The sequence below is a fragment of the Callospermophilus lateralis genome, unplaced genomic scaffold (genome assembly GCF_048772815.1).
Source record: "Callospermophilus lateralis isolate mCalLat2 unplaced genomic scaffold, mCalLat2.hap1 Scaffold_63, whole genome shotgun sequence".
Taxonomy (NCBI): Eukaryota; Metazoa; Chordata; class Mammalia; order Rodentia; family Sciuridae; genus Callospermophilus; species Callospermophilus lateralis.
The window spans coordinates 11,312,085-11,331,383 of NW_027514713.1; the positions used below are offsets into that span (position 1 = coordinate 11,312,085).

The 19,299-nt window shown below is 35.7% G+C and overlaps 1 protein-coding gene across 1 annotated transcript; it reads left to right on the plus strand.

Annotated features, from left to right (window-relative positions):
- Positions 1–2,704: 2,704 nt before the first annotated feature.
- LOC143389556 (SH3 domain-containing kinase-binding protein 1) lies at positions 2,705–5,053 on the plus strand. Its single transcript, XM_076842539.2, has one exon. It carries the CDS (start codon positions 2,862–2,864, stop codon positions 4,857–4,859), a length of 1,998 nt encoding a protein of 665 aa, XP_076698654.1. The 5' UTR covers positions 2,705–2,861; the 3' UTR covers positions 4,860–5,053.
- The last annotated feature ends 14,246 nt before the right edge of the window (positions 5,054–19,299 follow it).

The window sequence follows — 19,299 nt, forward strand, 5'->3', positions numbered from 1 at the left end:
AAATTGAAAATATTTTACATGCTTCACTCAGATTGACAAATTAGCATTTTACCATATTTATTTTGTCTCCATCTTATATGTCTTTATCATCTATCAATTATTTGTCCATCTATCTGAGTTATGAATTATAGAGTTTAGTTGCTGAGTGCGGTGATGTATTCTTGTAATCCTTGCTACTTAGAAAGGTTGAGTCAGTATGGAGATGAAGGTTCTTATTCTAATAAATGTATTATGATAATTATAATTTTATACTATATTTATTTTGATTATAAAATTGGCTGAGATTTGGAGTATAGAGATCTTTCATACCTGTCTTCTCTGTTCCTTTGCTATTTCTCTATCATTTTTTAAAACTTTCATTTCTTTCTTTTTCACAAGATACTCAAGATCCATCTTATATCTGAGCTTTAGTCCAGGAATTACCTGTAAGTCCTTGCCATGTTGGAGCTTTTTGGGATTTTGTTTGTTTGTTTGCTTTTATACTTTGTTTTTATTTTTATGATGGTAATGGTATGTGGAAATCAAGTTCTGAGTTCTAGACATGCCAAGTTACCTTCAGCCCTGTGTTTGTAGGGCCCTCTTCTCTACTTCTATCACCCACCAAATAAATTATCTCTCATATATTATTCATCTTACACTCATATTTTTTTGCCATTTATCAGTCATTATCCAAGTATAATTTATTCATTTGTATCATGAAGCATCTATTATTAGCAAGGGTCTACAGTAAAATTATGAGTACGTTGTAATGATTCCAATTTCATGAAATAATAAATCTCTTCCATGTCCTCTCTCATTTGATTTTTACATCTTCCGTTTTCCAACATTAGGAAATATATTATGCAGTTTCTTCAATATATTTCTCACTTGTACAATCATACAATAAAATAGGAAATGGCCTCAGAATTGGTCATTTCAATCACTGGAAAAAAATTGCATAGAATTCCTTATTTACTTATTTTTTTTCTTTCATCTGAATAAAAATAGAAAAAAATAATTCTATATCAGTGATAGGACAGACATTACCTGAATTTGTTTTCTCTTCAATGTTATTACCTTAATCAAATATAAAAACATTGAATATTATTTCTGGAATTTCAATTCTGTTATCTTGTTGGTACAATATTCTTAATATACTCTTTTTTATTAGCTACACATGAACTTAATGTACTCTTAATTATTATTGTTTTATACTATATATTTTATTCTGATTGTGTAAATTTCATTATTTTACTGATGTTAAGCTTGCCTAACCAGTTTTAGGCAGTTTACATTTGAAAGTAAACTTTAGGATCACCATTCAAATATGGAATTCCAGATAAAACTCCTGAAATTTTTGTGCTTATTTTGGACTTCTGAATTATTTGGTCAGAATGAATATCTTAATATTGAAAGATCTTACAGCCTTCAAACTTTGAACATTTACCCACTTACTTAGGTAAGTAATAACAAAAAAGATAAAATTTTAAATATTGTTTCTTGTTCTTAAATGTATGAATCAAGTGAAGAAATCCGTTAATAGATTTAAATGGCTAAACAAATGAGGAACTAGTATATAATTACTAAATTCCTAGGGCATTAATGCTGAGAGACATATTCTAATAAATAGATTTTTAGAATACTTTTCTTCCTGTAATGTAATGACTTGGATGTGTTTTTCACCATAGCCCTAATTACACAAGGAATGATTTATTATTATTTTTATGCAAGGAATAATTTTCTTCTGAGATTTCATCATAGGTGCAGTATGCTGCTGTAAAGGAATCTCCAATATAGACACACATAGCCACCTGATAGCAAAGGAAAGAATTGATTGGGTGACTTTGGCTTCTCACTGCCAAGTTACAACAACACAGATAAGAGACCATCATGTTGTATTGCTTCACTGTTGTATGGTAAAGCCTTGCCATAAACCACCCAAGAATTCAGTGGTTTGAAACAACAAACAGTTGTTTTTCTCTTTCACATGTCTGTGTCTCAGTAAGATGGCTTTCCTAAAGGCTGTAGGCCAAGTGGGCTTGTCATTCTGTAGTAAGTTTCAGATCCATTTTGTGTCTTCACAGTCTTTTTGATCCACTCCAGTCCAAGAATGCTTTACTCATGGCACATCAAGGAAGCACAAGTAACTGACTGGAAACAAAAATGTTTCTTTAAGCCTTGGCTCAAAACTGGCCTGTTAATAAATTCTATCCAGAGCAATTCATGTGAATACACACAGAGTTGTGAGTGGACTATACAGACCCATGTGTGGCACTAAAAACTGAAAAAGAATATGAATATATAAATCCAGTATGAGAGGAGAGTGAAAAATAATAAGTGAAACCCTCCCCCATGTTTTCTTATTTTGTCCAGATTGAGTTAGTGAAGAGAAAACAACTCAGGAAGACAGGAAGAGACTCCAAAAAAAATAAAAAAGTTGTTGGTCATTGGGGAAAAAAAATTCCGTTAAAAATCTAGTTCAGGGAGCATAGCGGCGGCGGCGGCTACTAGGAGGAGGGGAGAGCGGACCGCACGGCCGCTGCTGCCCGGCGCTGGACTGGGCGGCGCTTTTTTTTTTTTTTTTTTTTTCCCGCAATTTCCACTCGCGGGGAGCAGGAAACCCGGCGCAACCAGGCGCAGCGGGCCGCGATGCAGCAGCAGCAGGAGTCGCCCCGGGGCAGCAGCGGCAGCAGCAGCAGAGGCAGCAGCAGCGGGCGGCGCTGAGCCGCCGCCGCCCCCACTGAGGAAGAAACCAGCCCAGTCGCCGTCGCGTTCCGGCGCCCGCACCCGGATCCAAGCGCCAGGATACCGGCGCCCCGACCCCAGCGCCCGCCTCCGCCAACTTTCACGCTGCCTCGGCGGCCCGGCCCGGCTCGGCGCCAATGGTGGAGGCCATAGTGGAGTTTGATTACCAGGCCCAGCACGATGATGAACTGACGATCAGCGTGGGTGAGGTCATCACCAACATCAGGAAGGAGGATGGAGGCTGGTGGGAGGGACAGATCAACGGCAGGAGAGGTTTGTTCCCTGACAACTTTGTAAGAGAAATAAAGAAAGATATGAAGAAAGACCCTCTCTCCAACAAAGCTCCGGAAAAGCCCGTGCACGATGTGTCCAGTGGAAACTCTTTGCTGTCTTCTGAAACAATTTTAAGAACCAATAAGCGAGGGGAGCGACGGAGGCGCCGATGCCAGGTGGCGTTCAGCTACCTGCCCCAGAATGATGACGAGCTTGAGCTGAAAGTCGGTGACATCATAGAGGTGGTAGGAGAGGTGGAGGAAGGATGGTGGGAAGGTGTTCTCAATGGGAAGACTGGAATGTTTCCTTCCAACTTCATCAAGGAACTGTCAGGGGAATCAGATGAACTCGGCATTTCTCAGGATGAGCAGATGTCCAAGTCAAGCTTAAGGGAAACCACAGGCTCAGAGAGTGATGGGGGTGACTCCAGCAGTACCAAGTCTGAAGGTGCCAACGGGACAATGGTAACTGCGGCCATCCAGCCCAAGAAAGTTAAGGGAGTGGGCTTTGGAGATATTTTCAAAGACAAGCCAATCAAACTAAGACCAAGGTCAATTGAAGTAGAAAACGACTTTCTGCCAGTAGAAAAGACTATTGGGAAGAAATTGCCTCCAGCTACAGTGACTCCAGACCCATCGAAAACAGAAATGGACAGCAGGACAAAGAGCAAAGATTACTGCAAAGTAATATTTCCATATGAGGCACAGAATGACGATGAATTGACAATCAAAGAAGGAGATATAGTAACTCTCATCAATAAGGACTGCATCGATGTTGGCTGGTGGGAAGGAGAGCTCAATGGCAGACGAGGCGTGTTCCCTGATAACTTCGTGAAGTTACTTCCACCGGACTTTGACAAGGAGGGGAATAGACGCAAGAAACCACCACCTCCATCTGCTCCTGTCATCAAACAAGGCGCAGGTACAACAGAGAGAAAACATGAACTTAAAAAGATACCTCCTGAAAGACCAGAAACGCTGCCAAACAGAACAGAAGAAAAAGAAAGACCAGAGAGAGAGCCAAAACTGGACTTACAGAAGCCCTCCGTTCCTGCCATCCCACCAAAAAAGCCTCGGCCACCTAAGACCAATTCTCTCAACCGACCTGGTGCACTGCCCCCAAGAAGGCCAGAGCGACCAGTGGGCCCACTGACTCATTCCAGGGGTGACGGTCCAAAGATTGAATTGACAGGCAGTACGCTAGCCAGCATCCTGGACAAGGATCTCTCGGATCGCAGCAATGACATTGACCTAGAAGGTTTTGACTCCATGGTATCCTCTACTGAGAAACTCAGTCACCCAACCACAAGCAGACCAAAAGCTACAGGGAGGCGGCCCCCATCCCAGTGGCTCACATCTTCCTCCCTTTCAAGCCCCGATATCTTTGACTTCCCAAGTCCCGAAGAAGATAAAGAGGAACACATTTCGCTTGCGCACAGAGGAGTAGACGTGTCAAAGAAGACTTCAAAGACTGTTACCATATCCCAAGTGTCTGACAACAAGGCATCCCTGCCGCCCAAGCCAGGGACCATGGCAGCAGGCGGCGGCGGACCAGCCTCTCTGTCCTCGGTGGCATCCTCCCCACTGTCGTCCTCTTTGGGAACAGCTGGACACAGAGCCAACTCCCCATCTCTGTTCAGCACAGAAGGAAAACCAAAGATGGAGCCTGTAGCCAGCAGCCAGGCGGCTGTGGAGGAGCTAAGGACACAGGTCCGCGAGCTAAGGAGCATCATTGAGACCATGAAGGACCGGCAGAAACGAGAGATTAAGCAGTTACTGTCAGAGTTGGATGAAGAGAAGAAAATCCGGCTTCGGTTGCAGATGGAAGTGAATGACATAAAGAAAGCTCTTCAATCAAAATGAATACTTGATAACTGAGATGTCTCATTATTCATCCTGAGTCCAAGACTCAAATTTTCTGCCCCAGCCAAAATAATCTTGTGCCAAAAGATTAAAGGTTTGCCTCAACATGTCTCTGTTTGAAAGATTAGCACAAAAGTCTTGATAGCACAACACAAATTCCATCCAAGAGGAGAATCTTACCCATGGTGTAGTCCTGCGTCTGGCACTGGTTGTGACTTAGAGCAAATTGTGCTAGAGGCTTTTCTACCTTGAGATCTCTTTCGAAACAAAAACTCAGGCAGTTTAGTCCATAGTGGTACTATTTTGATGATATTTTCCATTAATAAAATGTAACTTCAGATTATTCGTTTACAAGCTTTATAATTTTATGAGTTTTTAATCATGTTTTGTCACTGATGCCCCTAGTGTTTGTACTACACCTAGTCAGAAGCGAGTGTCTTATTCTTTGGCTTCAGGTGAAAGCTGCATCGCTTTGTGTTCCCCTTTAGGATTCTATTACATATGCAATTTTAGATCCAACCCATCCCTTCCCCTGCCAGCAGACCCCGCCACCCTAAGCTTATATATGATGGTATATTTACAAAAAAGAGAGAGAGAGAGAGAGAAAATCTGGTATTTGCAATGATCTGTGCCTTCTTTTTACCACCCTCTCGATTGGAGCTTTTGTGATGCAGCTACCATGATTCAAAAAAAGAAAAAAAAAAAGTAAGAAAGAAAGAAAAATCTGCCACTTATCTAAGTCCACTAGAGGCCACTGTCTTCACAGGTTCTCTCACCCTAGCCAAAGGTCCTAAGAGGAGATAGCTGAGAAGTTGGGCTCTGTGGTACCAGCTGTGACTTTTTCAGTTCCTCCTACTTTTAGGTTGTTCATGAAACTAGAAATGTCATCCCTGCTTGATTTTTCATCAGCCAAGTTAAACCCTTGCTTCCTGTCCTTTGCACCTTTTGCGTGAACAGAATATGCATTATTAAAGCAAAAATAAATAAAAGTAAAATGCAAATGAAAAAAAAATCTAGTTCACAACTATTATGTGGTAAAGATAGCATACAAATCTACATGAGCTTGGGTCTGGGGATGTGGCTCAAACGCTAGCGTGCTTGCCTGGCATGCAGGTAGCCTGGGTTCGATCCCCAGCACCACATATAAACAAAGATGCTATGTCTGCTGAAAACTAAAAAATAAATATTAAAATTCTCTTGCTCTCTCTTTTAAAAATAAAATCAACATAACAACAAATTTGAATTAAAGAGGGTCTTTCTAGTGTGTCATGAAGATTATTTTAATTTAAATGAAATGAGGGAAAGTATTTTAAGTGTTGGGGACCATGCATATTGATTTCTAAAGACCTCATTTCTTGACAGCTGAAAGTAATTTAGAAGATATGGGACACATATGTTTTAGATTCCTGTTGCTCCAATTTGAAGTTCCTATGTCATAAAGATGTTTGCTCCAAAATTGGAACTAAGGACTTTTTTTAAGAATCAGACTTCTGAAAAGGAAATACTGAGTTTCACTTTGTGTGAGAGAATTGCTTTTTTCATTTTGAGAAACTATATAGTGCAGGAATATTTACTTGAAAAATAATGGAATGCATATTGTCAGTTTATGAGCACAAATAACTATTCAAGATGATCATATTGAAAAGCTTAAATGAGATTAAAAAAGAAAAAAATAGAAAAATACAAATATAGAAATGGATTACATTAACTTTTTCCTATACATATTTTTAGATCATATTTAAAAGTAACTCATAGATTGCATAATACTTTAAACATATCTAAATAGGAGCAGAACAAAGAGCTTATTCTTAATTTAGGCTCTTTATTCATTTCTCTGGTTTAAAATTTTTCAAAGTTCCTATGCTTTTGAAAAACTGCATATAACTAATTTACTTTCTACAGAACCATTCCCAAAATCTTTTTTTATATAAAATAGGCAAAAATATGAGATCATAATTGTTTAAAATTTGGCTATAGCAACAAACATATTTTTGTTGCAATTTTATGTAATATTAGAATATAAGGTTTGTTTTTTTTTGTTTTTTAATGAGAAGATACATTTTGGGCTGGGGTTGTGGCTTAGTGATAGAGCACTTGCCTTGCATGTGTGAGGTCCTGGGTCCTGAGTTCCATCCTCAGCACCATATCAAAGCAAATAAATTCATCAGCAACAATATTTTATTTACTATATTAATATTACTCTTACTTCTCATGAAATATTAAGTACTGTTTCAATAAAACATTCATCAAAGCTCTGGATAAAAAGTACTATATGCATCACTAATATAAATGTAATTTTACAGATATGATATATGTGTACTCGCACAAGGATATTTTATTTCATGTAAGTAATAAGTTCTATACCAAAAAGTTGGTATAAATAATAAGTGCATATTTTTGCCTGGATACTGTTTTTAAGTTCATCTGAAAGTACTTAGCAATGTGATTGCTAGATTAGATGGTAAAAGTATGTTCATTTTTATAAGAGACTGCCACATTGTCTCTCACAGAACTGCACCATTTCACCTTCTCAGGAACAATGAGTCAGAGTTCTTGTTACAACACATCCTACCAGCATTTACAGTTGTCACTGCTTCGGATTTTAGCTATTCTAGAAAGGAGGTAGTGATATTTAACTCTTGTTTTAAGTTTCAATTATTTAATGACATATGATGTTGAGGATTTCTCACGTTTATTTTTTCATTTCTATAATTTATTTTGTAAGGTTCCTATTAAGATTTTCCTACTTTGTGATTTTTTTTTCATTTTGGGATTTTAATAACTCTTTTTGTGTTTTGCTTGAAAGTTATTTATCGTGTGTATTTTGCAATTATCTACCAACAAAATGTGTTCTCTATTCTCTATCTTAATGGTGTCTTTCATACAGCATATATTTTTTAATTTTAAGGAATTTTAGTTTTGTTTGTTTGTTTGTTTTAGTACATGGAGATGTCCCATTGGGTTACCATTAGATGAAAATAATATCCTTTTCCCTTGATTTTCTTTGGTTTTTGTTCAAAGATCAGTAGACTATATTTATTTTCTTTGTCTGGGGTTCCTTTTCTCTAGTTCATTGATGTATTTGTATATTTTTCACTGATACCACACAGTTTTTTTTTATTTCTGTAGACTTATACAACTTTATGCCAGATAATATTGGTTCTATGATTTACTTTTTCTTTAAGAATGTGGTGGCCACTTTATTTGCCTTTCCACTTATTCTTTAGAGAACATTTATTTTTGACAAAAAAGAAACCCTTGATGTTCCTATTAGCATGTCATTGAATCTATAGGTATAATTGAAAAGGAATGGAATCTTGATAATAGTGAACCTTCCAATACATAGGCTTAGATTGTCTTTCAGTTCTTTCAGTGTTCTTAGTTTTTTAAATTTTGGGGTCACTTTTCTTCATGTATCTGGTCTGTTAGATTTATCTGTGTGTATTTTTGGCACTAATTTAAATAGTATCATGTACTAAATTTCAAATTCTAAGAGTTTGTTGTTAGTATATAATTTATCAAATCATTTGTTTATTAAACTTGTATACTACAATCTATCTCTAATTTCTTATCAGTTTCAGGAATATATATTGATTCTTTGGAGTTTCTCGTATTGCTAACAGGGCCATCTATGAAGAAAAACAGTTTACTTCTTCCTTCACAATGCATTTTATGCCTGTTTACTTATTGCAAGTCTTTTAGTGCAGTATTGATTAGGAGTGATGAGAATGGACATCCTTTTCTCTTGCCATAGCTTGATTTCTAAATATTCTCCACTAAAAGTAAGCAGGAACCAGTGAAGCTTATTTTTCCTGCTGTGGGCTAAGAAAAATTAAGATTAACTTGGAAGATATCCTTTTTATTAGAATTACTGGGAATGGTCAAAAAGTGGTGGAAATGTAGGAAAAGGACACAAAGACCAACTGAAAGAGGCTTTCATTGGCAACACTTGGGGGAATTTCAGTCTCAAAATAATGGAGAAATTAATTATATGTTCATTAAATAAATAAAGATCCATCCACCACCACTGTTATAAATAAGTGACTAGAAAAATAAAGGGCAGAAAGCAAAGGCAACTCTTTGCAGTAAAGTAATTGTATGTAAATGAAATGATGGAGTGATGAAGTTTACTAATCTCAGCACTTGTTAAAACCATGGAAGGCAGTGTGAAGAGATGTAATACATTTACGCAGTCTTAATGCCCATCTACACAAATTATTTACTAAGGACAATGTTAAAAAAAAACTATATAGGTAGATATGGTAGATTTAACTTAAAACAAGTGACCAAATTTAATGTCACTAAGCCAAATCATGTGGCTTCTGTTGTGATTCACCAAGATGGACACATAATATTTGAAGTAATCTATCTATCTTATCTAATCATGCCTATCCCTGATGAAACATTATATACTGTAAATCCTAATTGAAGGGCATTCTAACAACAACAAAAAATAAGTATCTTTTATTTTTCAGAACTGTCAAGAACAAAACAAGACAAATATTGCTAAAGAAATTGTTCACATTAAAGCAGACTAAATAGATTAAAATAGTAATATAAAAGTTAATGTTTGATAATACATTATATCTTAGAAGGGAAAAATTGTGACTAAATGATATTATTGGTTAACTGTTGAACTCATCTAATATTTGAACTAGATCATATTGTATTGGTGTTACATTTCTAATTTTAATAGTTGTACTGTGGTTATGTAATAGAATACTATTGTTCTTAGGAGATATACCCTAATGATTGAAGACAAAGGGTTCAAATTATATTTGATTTGAGAAGAGTGATGACTCTGGATAAAGAGTGTATGGTATTTTCTTGAACTAATCTTGCAAACTATTTAAAAATAGTTTTAAATAGTTTAAAAATTTTAATTTAAAAATTTTAAATAGTTTAAAAACTCTAATTTAAAAATTTTGAGTGAGGTTTTAACCCCACTTTCAAAAAACAGGTTGAAAATATGATACATCCAGGTATAGCGTCTTTACTCTAAGTGCATGCAGGTGATTCTTTTTGGGGAACAGGGACTAAAGCAATTGTATTGTAACAGAATCTAGGCTGTGAAAATTCTTCATGATTAGAGCAGATAGTGGTCATATTTCAAAGGGCAAAGCCCTGATTCTAGTGGCAGCACACAAATCCCACAGTGTTCTTTTCTGCTACTGCCCTGTATAGCCTGACCCAGGATGGGAAATGAGTGACTGTGCAACTCCTCTGAAGGATAGGAGGATGTCCAATTTTTCAGAGGCTACAACCCAACAAAGAGGAAGATTGCACAATAACTGACAAATGTTAAAACAAAATATCTTCTGTCCATTTTTTTTTGTTAAGAAACGAGAGTAGGTCTTGATCAGAAAATGACATTCTTCACTTTTAAATTCATACTGATAAGATGGAGTTGATGGCTAATCAGAAATAGACCAGGATAAAAATCCAGGTTAATTATAGATCTTTTATTGCTTGAAGAAAAGAACATTAATGATAAGGATTTCAGCTTTAAAACAAATAATGACAGCACTTAATAATTCATTAGAGAAATAAAGACACATCAGCCATTAGTGCTATATATAAATAAATGCATAAAAATAAAGAGAAGAAAAGATGAATCAAATCGTTCTAGTAAAATATTGATAAATGTTAAAGAATTGATGCAGTTGAATAATCATTAATGCTTGTTAAAACTATGGATGGTCGTGTAGAAAAATAAGATATGCACATAAGTCTTGAAGCATTTCTCTACAAGTTTTTCATTCTTTCTTAAAAAGATGTAAGCACTATCTTTTATTTTGATCAGAGGAATAGTAGCAGATTAACTGGTTTTCATGATACAAAATTCCTGTAACATGGTCTGTTGAAAAGTTTGCTCCATTGTGAGAAGACAAACATACAACTGACTGTTAATGACATAACTAGGTCTTATCTAAAAACCTGTAGTATGCTATTTCTCAAGCTGGATTCAATGACAAAGTTTTAATACCATAAGTCGCTTAGTGTTCTAAAATATTGCAATGCTATGATTTGCAGGATTTTGGGCACTATGACTTTTGGAAATATGCATAAACTCTGTTGGAAAAAATGGACATAAAATAATGGGAAGAGTTGTTTAGAACTACAAAGTACTTAATATTAACCTTGGAAATCTCTGGCCTATGTCATTACATGTAATGTGTGAGAAACATTTTCAATTGCTGATCATTATGCATACAGGTTGGAAGAAACAGTCCATGCACAACCACCCATCTTCACTAATCTTCCATGTAAATCTCTTAATAGTAGGCAGAGACAGAAAGATTATTCTGTTTCCTCACAGCAAGAATATTACTTGGTGACTTGGTGAGTGGAGTAGGCAAGGGGGCCCACATTTCAGGATGTGATCTCTGCCCAGAGATGTGGCTATCCTTTGTCAGGCCCTTTCTCATGTCCTTGGTCAGCAATTCCACCTCTTCCAGCTTTGAGTCCTGTGAAGCCAAACATGCAGGTCTGGTGGGGATGTGCTGCAGTTGTGGGGACCCTCTTTTCTGAGGTTGGAGACCAGCTATGTACACATGGTAAGAATATGGCTCAGCCATGCCTCTTGCTTCTTACAGCATTGATTTAGAAAATCTAAGGAAGTTATGATGGTAAAGATAATCTGGCCCCATTGAGAGGAGGGTTGGAAGACATGGGATGAATGAATCAGCATCTTCAACAGTAATTCCAACTTTTTAGCTTCATCCATATCTTGGCAGACAAGAGTGAGAAATCTCACATGTTCATCATACAATCCTATGCTCTTGGTATGTGATTGGCAGTTGCAAACAGTAATTTCCTGTTCGATGGAGTTTCTCACATCCCAGGCATCCTATTACCATTGTCACTGTCTAAACCTTGGTAGAGTCAGGAGTGGTGGTTCACTCCTATAATCGTAGCAGCTTGGGAGGCTGAGGCAGGAGGATGGTGAGTTTAAAGCCAACCTCAGCAATAGTGACGCACTAAAGCAATTCAGTGAGACTCTGTCTCTAAATAAAATACAAAATAGGGCTGGGGTTGTGGCTCACTGGATTAGAACCCCTGAGTTAAATCCCTGGTACCCCCCCTCAAAAAAAAAAAAAAAAAAACCTTGGTAGACCATGTCACAAGATGCAAAAAGAACCCACTTTTTTTTTATCCCTAATAGTATTGGTATTTATTTCACTGCTTGGAACCAAGGTCTACTCTCATGGCATTGTGGGCAGAGTCATACAACAGAACACTGTTGTTCAATGTTTTGAATGTCCTTTTTAGAACTGTGAAGTAAAAACTGAAAATCATGAGGCCATAGTTTTTATAACCTTGTAATTGTGTCCCAGTCTTCCCGAAGGTGGGTTTATGTGCTTTACTCACAGTGGTTTGGACAGAAACTTTTTGGCTGAACTTAAAAGTCTTTGCAGAAGACTTTAACTGCTCCAATGACCTAAGGTCCCAGTCTGTACAACTGCTGTCTTCACCCAGGGCTGGTTCTTCACAGTTGCCTTACAAAATTTAGCCAGGACCTCGAAAGGTAGACGTTCTTCATCTATTTTTTATTTATTTATATTTATATTTATATATTTATTTATTTTTACAGAACTCTGGGCTGCAAACTTCTATATGCTAGAGAGCACACAAGGTTTTCTGCTATCATCTTGGTAGACATCAATTCCCACAGAATTTTCTTCCTGTTATTGTATATCTTGCAGGATTCTATAACACCAAGTATATGATCTAGGATTTCTACCTCCAGAAAGGAAAAATAGGTTGCAAATGTATGGATGGAAGTGACCACAAAGAGGACATGGTGGGAATGCAAGAAGGCCATAGTTAGCAGCAAGAAGGCAATAAGTAGAGAGAAGGGACATAGCAGAGACCAAGTCACTGCTGACAATATTCATGCAACTCCACATAATACTTCCTAACACACTTCACAAAGGGTAAGTTACAATTTGTGAGATTCACAACAAATGCAATGCAGTCACTTTGAGTAAGCACAGAAATTCCTTTTACTTAATGTTTCTGGGATTTTTCAAAGGGAAAATGCATTGCAAGAATCATGTAGCAAACTGTATCTTTATGCTAGAGAATGTAAAATTTCAAAACATAATTTCTTATAAAATTTTCAAGTAGATGTTCATAGCAACATATTTACTGCTTTCTAAGAGTAATTTTTCCAAAAAGCACAGATCTTGTTAATGGATTAAACTTGGATTTGTTAGAATAACCTTTTTTTCATATTCATTTCTTTGGAAGGTGTTATATAATTGATTGCAAAACTATGATATGATAAAAACTCATTATTTTTCGTGTTCTATGCTAGAGATTTGCATACAATTGTTTTTTGATGCTCTCAGACTTGGAAGTTTTATGGTTTCCTTTAAAACAGACCAGAATTGGTGCACATATTCAAAACCATCTACTAGCTACATTACTGTAATTCTAGTGTAATATACCTTAGTTTCCTAAAATAAACATTTTTGAATAGAATTATGATGATGTATGCTAAATTATTTAAATATGCATGTGTCAATGGAGGTAATTTTCATCAACATAAATTCATTGAACATCTATAATGACTATGGAATTTTACTAGCATTAGATATACAAAGAACAACTATGTATATATAATAAAAAATGGAAATGGTGGGTACTTTGCATAAACTTTAAAAAAATAAGTTTTTTTTAATTTGCTAAAAAAACCTCAATAACATAAAAAGTATTTTTCACATAGTAACAAGATAGTATTCATTTAGAATATCAATATGCATCATTTAAAGATATATTCCACATCTGATAAGTTTCAGAAGCACTGTTAAAACTCATACAGAAATTGTCAAAATACTTAATTGTATGTTACTTAAAAGTTAACACTGTATGCAGTGTACCTAAAAGTTTTTAAAAAGCATCAAAAAGAAACTGCATCATGAATTATAGATTGTAATAATGAGGTGTAATTGTAGGTTCATTGATTGTAACAAAGGCACCATTTAGGGAGAGCATTTGATATGCTCTGCATGTGTTGGAGCAGGATTTATAGAAAATCTCTGTATTGTCTTCTACATTTTGTGGTGAACCTGAATCTGTTCCAAAAATAAAATATTTAAAGGAAATTTAAACTGGTTTAGAATTACTGCTTCTTTTTTCACATTTTTAAATCTCCACAGCAAAATATCTAACAAAATTAGAATTCAACAAAGTAGATGTATTCGCAGTTAAAGAGATGCCAGAATGATGTGAGGAGTTTGAAGAAAGTGAGAAAAATGTAAATTTTATCCTCTTGGAGGGAAATGCATTGGAATTTCAGGTATTTTGAGGAGTTTAAAGCAATGTTGTTTGATGAGGGAGAAGGCTATCATTTCTTAAGTCACTGAGGTTTGTCAGTAGACAGTAAGGAAATAAAATGTTGCATATTGATTACTAGTAAAAGTCTGTAGTTATGAACTCTCAAAGAGCAGCAGAATATTCTAATAAAATATTTTAGATGTTAACTGAGTTATCTCTGAGTAGCAGGATTTTGATTGACTTTATTTCTTCATGCTGATTTCTATTTTCTACTTTTTCTGCATTACTGTATTACCTTGAATTAAGAAAACAAACCGAAGTTGTTATTGTTTAGAACGTATTCTATTTCTTAACAATTTTCAAGGAGTTGGAGAAACATAGAATGCCATGTAACAGAGAGAAGAAATAATTTCTGGAGCAAGCACCCGGTTCACAAGCAGGATGTTTGTCTTATGGAAAGGTCAAGGAACCTGCTGTCCCAAAGCCTGAAAAGAATCTAGTGATCTAGTGATCAGAAATTCTCACACATGACCCTTTGCTCAGTAATAGTCACTGTCACATAGGAGCTTTGGAATACAAATTCTTATATCCTACCCAAGTCATTCTACATAATTTTCAAGTCCCAAAGTCAAATGAAAGTGTAAAAGCCTTTGCTCAAAAAGCAAGAAGAAAATCCCTTTAATGGTGCTGAAGCATTTAACACATTTTTCATTCTTCTGGCGTCTCTCCCTAGTCCTGTCATGGCAGGAAGTCTCTTTTTTATTGTTGTCACTTTGTTTTGTTTTGTTTTAGGCTATTTAATGTCACATTCTGCACAGCGTGGGAATATGTCTTGGGCAGTTGCAAAACCACACAGGGGATTACCACTTGGCACTCAGGAGGCCCATTTGCTCCTCAGTTCCCCTCTTATTATGTGACACCAGTGAATCATAGTCTGGAAAGGAATTGGGAAAATGTCTTTTCCAGTCTCTATTCCAATCTATGGCAGAAAAGCAACCTCTAAGAAATGGCAAACTCTGAGCAGGTGTGTGATAAGTACCTGAAATGTGGATGACTGCTAAATGCAGGTTACAATGGCACTTCCATATAGGAGTTGAGACATCCACCATTATACCCCACATTGCGGTGAGACTCCCTTGAGGAGCATGGCCTTGGTGGCTGGGTAAGGACATGAAAAATAGGCCAGGGGTGTGCACAAGCAGATAGCCATGAGAATATATCCAGGGAGCGGGCAGAGTGTGCCTAAGATAGGGCTCCAAGCACAGGTTTCACTTTCTCCTTTGATTTCACCTTCAAAAAGATTCAAAAATAAAATTATTAATTAATTAATTAATTAATTATTGACATTGACTCCAAAATATCTCAAGTATCAGGCCCTTCTCAGGGCACAAAGACCTTCCAAATCTTTGTGATTTTACCCCTTCGACCCTCTTTCTTCTTATTTGCTGTTTTATTCAACCTCTCAGTACACTCATACACTACACTTCCAAACTCCTTAGTAACATCATAATTTTCTCCTCATATAAATATATTTTTCAGGATGAAATTATCCTGACCCCGGCCCAGAACTCATAAAATCAGTCAGTCTGGTGGTAAGGAACAGAGAGGATCTGGCAATCTGTGTCGTTAATAAGCACTCAGATGTGGATATTCTATCTGTATAAGAACTAGTGCATTTGATCTTAATTCTGAGGAAAAAATTGAAAATATCATGTCTTTGAAGAATTGGATCTGATAAGCTCAAAAACTAAAATGCATAAAGCTTTAATCCTTTAAGGAAAAATTAGAACACTAGATGAGAACAAGGAAGAGTGAGAATAATGAATTTCTCTGACATGCAATACAAGTACTACAAGACATAATTAAGAGGATACAGGTGACTCAAGAGGAACATGAAGAATTTGATTTACTTATTCTATTTTTCCAATAACATTCTAGAGCTTAATAATGAATGGTGAAAGCAGACAGAAAGGGTGCCCTCAAATCAGGTGTGTTTTTGAGAGGCTGTGTGAGTTTTCAAGAGACTTATTCTTATTTCTATTTTTTAGAAATAAGAATGGTCAGGGTTTCTTTTAAGAACCATCTCCAGGTTGTGAAGCCCTGTGTGGTATCATAGCATGAGTGAGTAATTCCACTGGGCTGGGCTGACTGTCACTGAAATCAATCAATTTTAAAAAGCTAATTAGACCTGGGTGAAAAAATAGGTCATTTGTATAGAGTTTGATGTTTTCAAGAATGTTAGCTGCAGGAGAGAGGAAAAATATATTTATACAAGAAGGAAATGTTGAATTTACTAAGGAGTTTGGAAGTGCAGTGTATGAGTGTACTGAGAGGTCAAATAAAACAACAAATAAGAGGAAAGAAATCAGTGACAGATTAAAAGGGGTAAAATCAGAAAGATTTTAAAGTAGCCTTCAGAATTTGGGAATATGCTGATCTCATCTTTTATCCCAGAAGATTGAATGAATAAAAATTCATCTTGCTGTCTCAAAAGCATTGATTAGATGCATATCACAGTCAGATAAAGGCTGATCTTTATCACAAGTATATGCAGAGCGTTCATTTGGATAAAGCAAAATACAGCAGAAGGACAGAGTGTTCAAAGTACAACAAGACACAGTGGAATGCCAATATCCAAAGAGGAATGTAGGGTACAGCTTGAAGAGTTCATTTTCAGGAAGAGGGCATTTTAGAGCTTATTGTTCATCCAAAGTCGAAATCCCCATTGTGATATTCTGACAGAATATGGTTACAGAGTTTAATAGGTTGTAAGTGAGTCTCTTCCCTTGCTGGGCAGCTGCGATTGCTAGATATTTACTCAATATATTGAGATTAGGTTACTTTTGTTGAAGTTTTACTCATTGATTCTATTATTGCCTTCTAAAACAACATGAAATAATTATCATATTTTGTTTTTCTATGACACTGTCAAACAATGAATTATAGCTATCATGTTTCCTGCTAAGACTTTTCTTCTTCAATATAAACATCTTCAATTCCTTTATTGATTTAAGCTGTGTTTATTCTGTTTCCCTGTTCATCAGGTCACTGTTTAATTTTATTTAAATGAGAAAGATATCTTTATTTACCTGAGAAGGAATGCACTATTGATAGACACTAACATCTGATACCACTTCACACTGAAATATTCCATTTGAGTTCAGAAAGAAACCTCAGTTCAAAAATCCGCTATCTAAGTCAGTGTTTTAGGTCTCAAGTATCATTGAATATTTTTAATCACAGAATAGCTGTACATTAAAAGAGAAAATAACAAGTACAATCAAAATAATTCCAAGACATTATTTTTTCTTTTGTATGAAGAGCATATTTTTTGTTTTTGAAAACATAATTGCATTTCCTCACATCAGCTGATTATCTTTGAATGATTCTATAGCAAAACATATACACTTTTAAGAAGTCATGTTATTCATTTTTTTTAACCAGAAATGCACTTTTTTATATTCTCAGTTCTTATAAAAGCACTTAAAATTTTGGATTAGTTTAATATCAGTTGCTTCCAGTTCAATGATGAAAACAATCGTTTCTAATGATCTGCCTATCACCTCTTAAAATTGATAAGTTTTAAATGTTTTTAATTAGGCTGTTTATTTATATTATAATTTGAGAAAGTAAAAGAATAAATATAATATGTAATGACAAATCTTCCAAAAAACAAGTACCCAGAAAATATCTTTAGTGAAAGAATGATGTTTGTCTCGTCAAAAAATTCTATAAAAATTCTCCTGAATTTTAATGACTAATGCATGAGACATAATTTCCTATGTCATTTTCCCCGTTCCTTATTTGATATTATAGTTTGCTTTTTTACATAAGGGTCTCTATGTTAGCATCACTTTGCTTCACTCTTGTTTTTATTGTGGGAAAAGATGTTAAATCCTGTTCATTCTATATAGCCAACTCTACATTTAAATATAGATATATTTTAATCACCATCACTATCTATTTGTGGGTTTTCTATCGTCCCCATCATGAAGTGATGGAAGTAGTCATACAAATTTCCAGTTCTTCCTTACACATTCATAGGTGGAAATAGCTGAAATTACAACAATCTATCTCCTAACAAAAAAATTTATCTGGTCAGGTGTGCTGATGCATGCTTGTAATCCCAGTAGTTCAAAAGACTGAGACAGTAGGATTGCAAGTTCAAAACCACTCATAGCAACTTAGTGACATCCTAAGCAACTTAGCAAGACTCTCTATTAAACTTAAAAATGCAAATGGCTCAGAGTGTGCCTCAGTGGTTAAATGTACCAGGGTTCAATTCTCAGTACTAAAAAAAAATTTGTCTCTCTTCCACCCTCCCTCCCTCCCTCCTTCTCTGTGTGTGTGTGTGTGTGCGTGCACACATATATAAATCACAAATATATAAACATATACACACACAAGCACATATATTTTTTATATATTACAAAACATGGCCAAGCTTATTGCCACCAATCAGGTGGCATACACATTTCCACTGAGCCAGCCTCTTTTCTACGCCATCCACTCTCTGTTCTAGCCATGTGAAGGGTGAATGACATTTTGTAGTGGTAAGTTAGCAATATATGCTGGGTAGACCCTAAAAATATAAGAATGTTCTTAATTGTAATTTTATAACTTAATATACAATGAGTGGAGGCTATGAAGTAGAGATGCACATTCCATGATCAAAACAGAAAATTGATTTTACAAAAAAAAAATTACAAATAACCATTGCCCAGAGTGTATTATAATAGTGTTAAAGTTTACTACAACATGTAAATACTAAGTGTAAATAGAAATTTACTGTCATCATCATAATTATCAGCTTCACACTGCCAAAACAACAATGCCAATGAGAATACACTATCATGTTTATAGCCTTGGTTTAGTCAATTATAATAGGAATAGGTGGTTATTCTTCAACATTTCTCAAGTTCTCCATGTGTTTAGCTGTCACATAATAGGCTGTTACATTTTGAATCAGTCTGTGACAATTAGCCTCTGTAAGAACTATTGCATTTTTTCCATTCAAATTCAAAAAGATGTAGTGACACTTTGACTAATCAGATGTTACCCTACTTGTGTGTTTCTGGAAGTCATTTCCAGCAGCTATATGTCTTCCTACTAATTCCAAGAAAAGTGGCATCACTGTATTCTTACTTCTTTATATCTT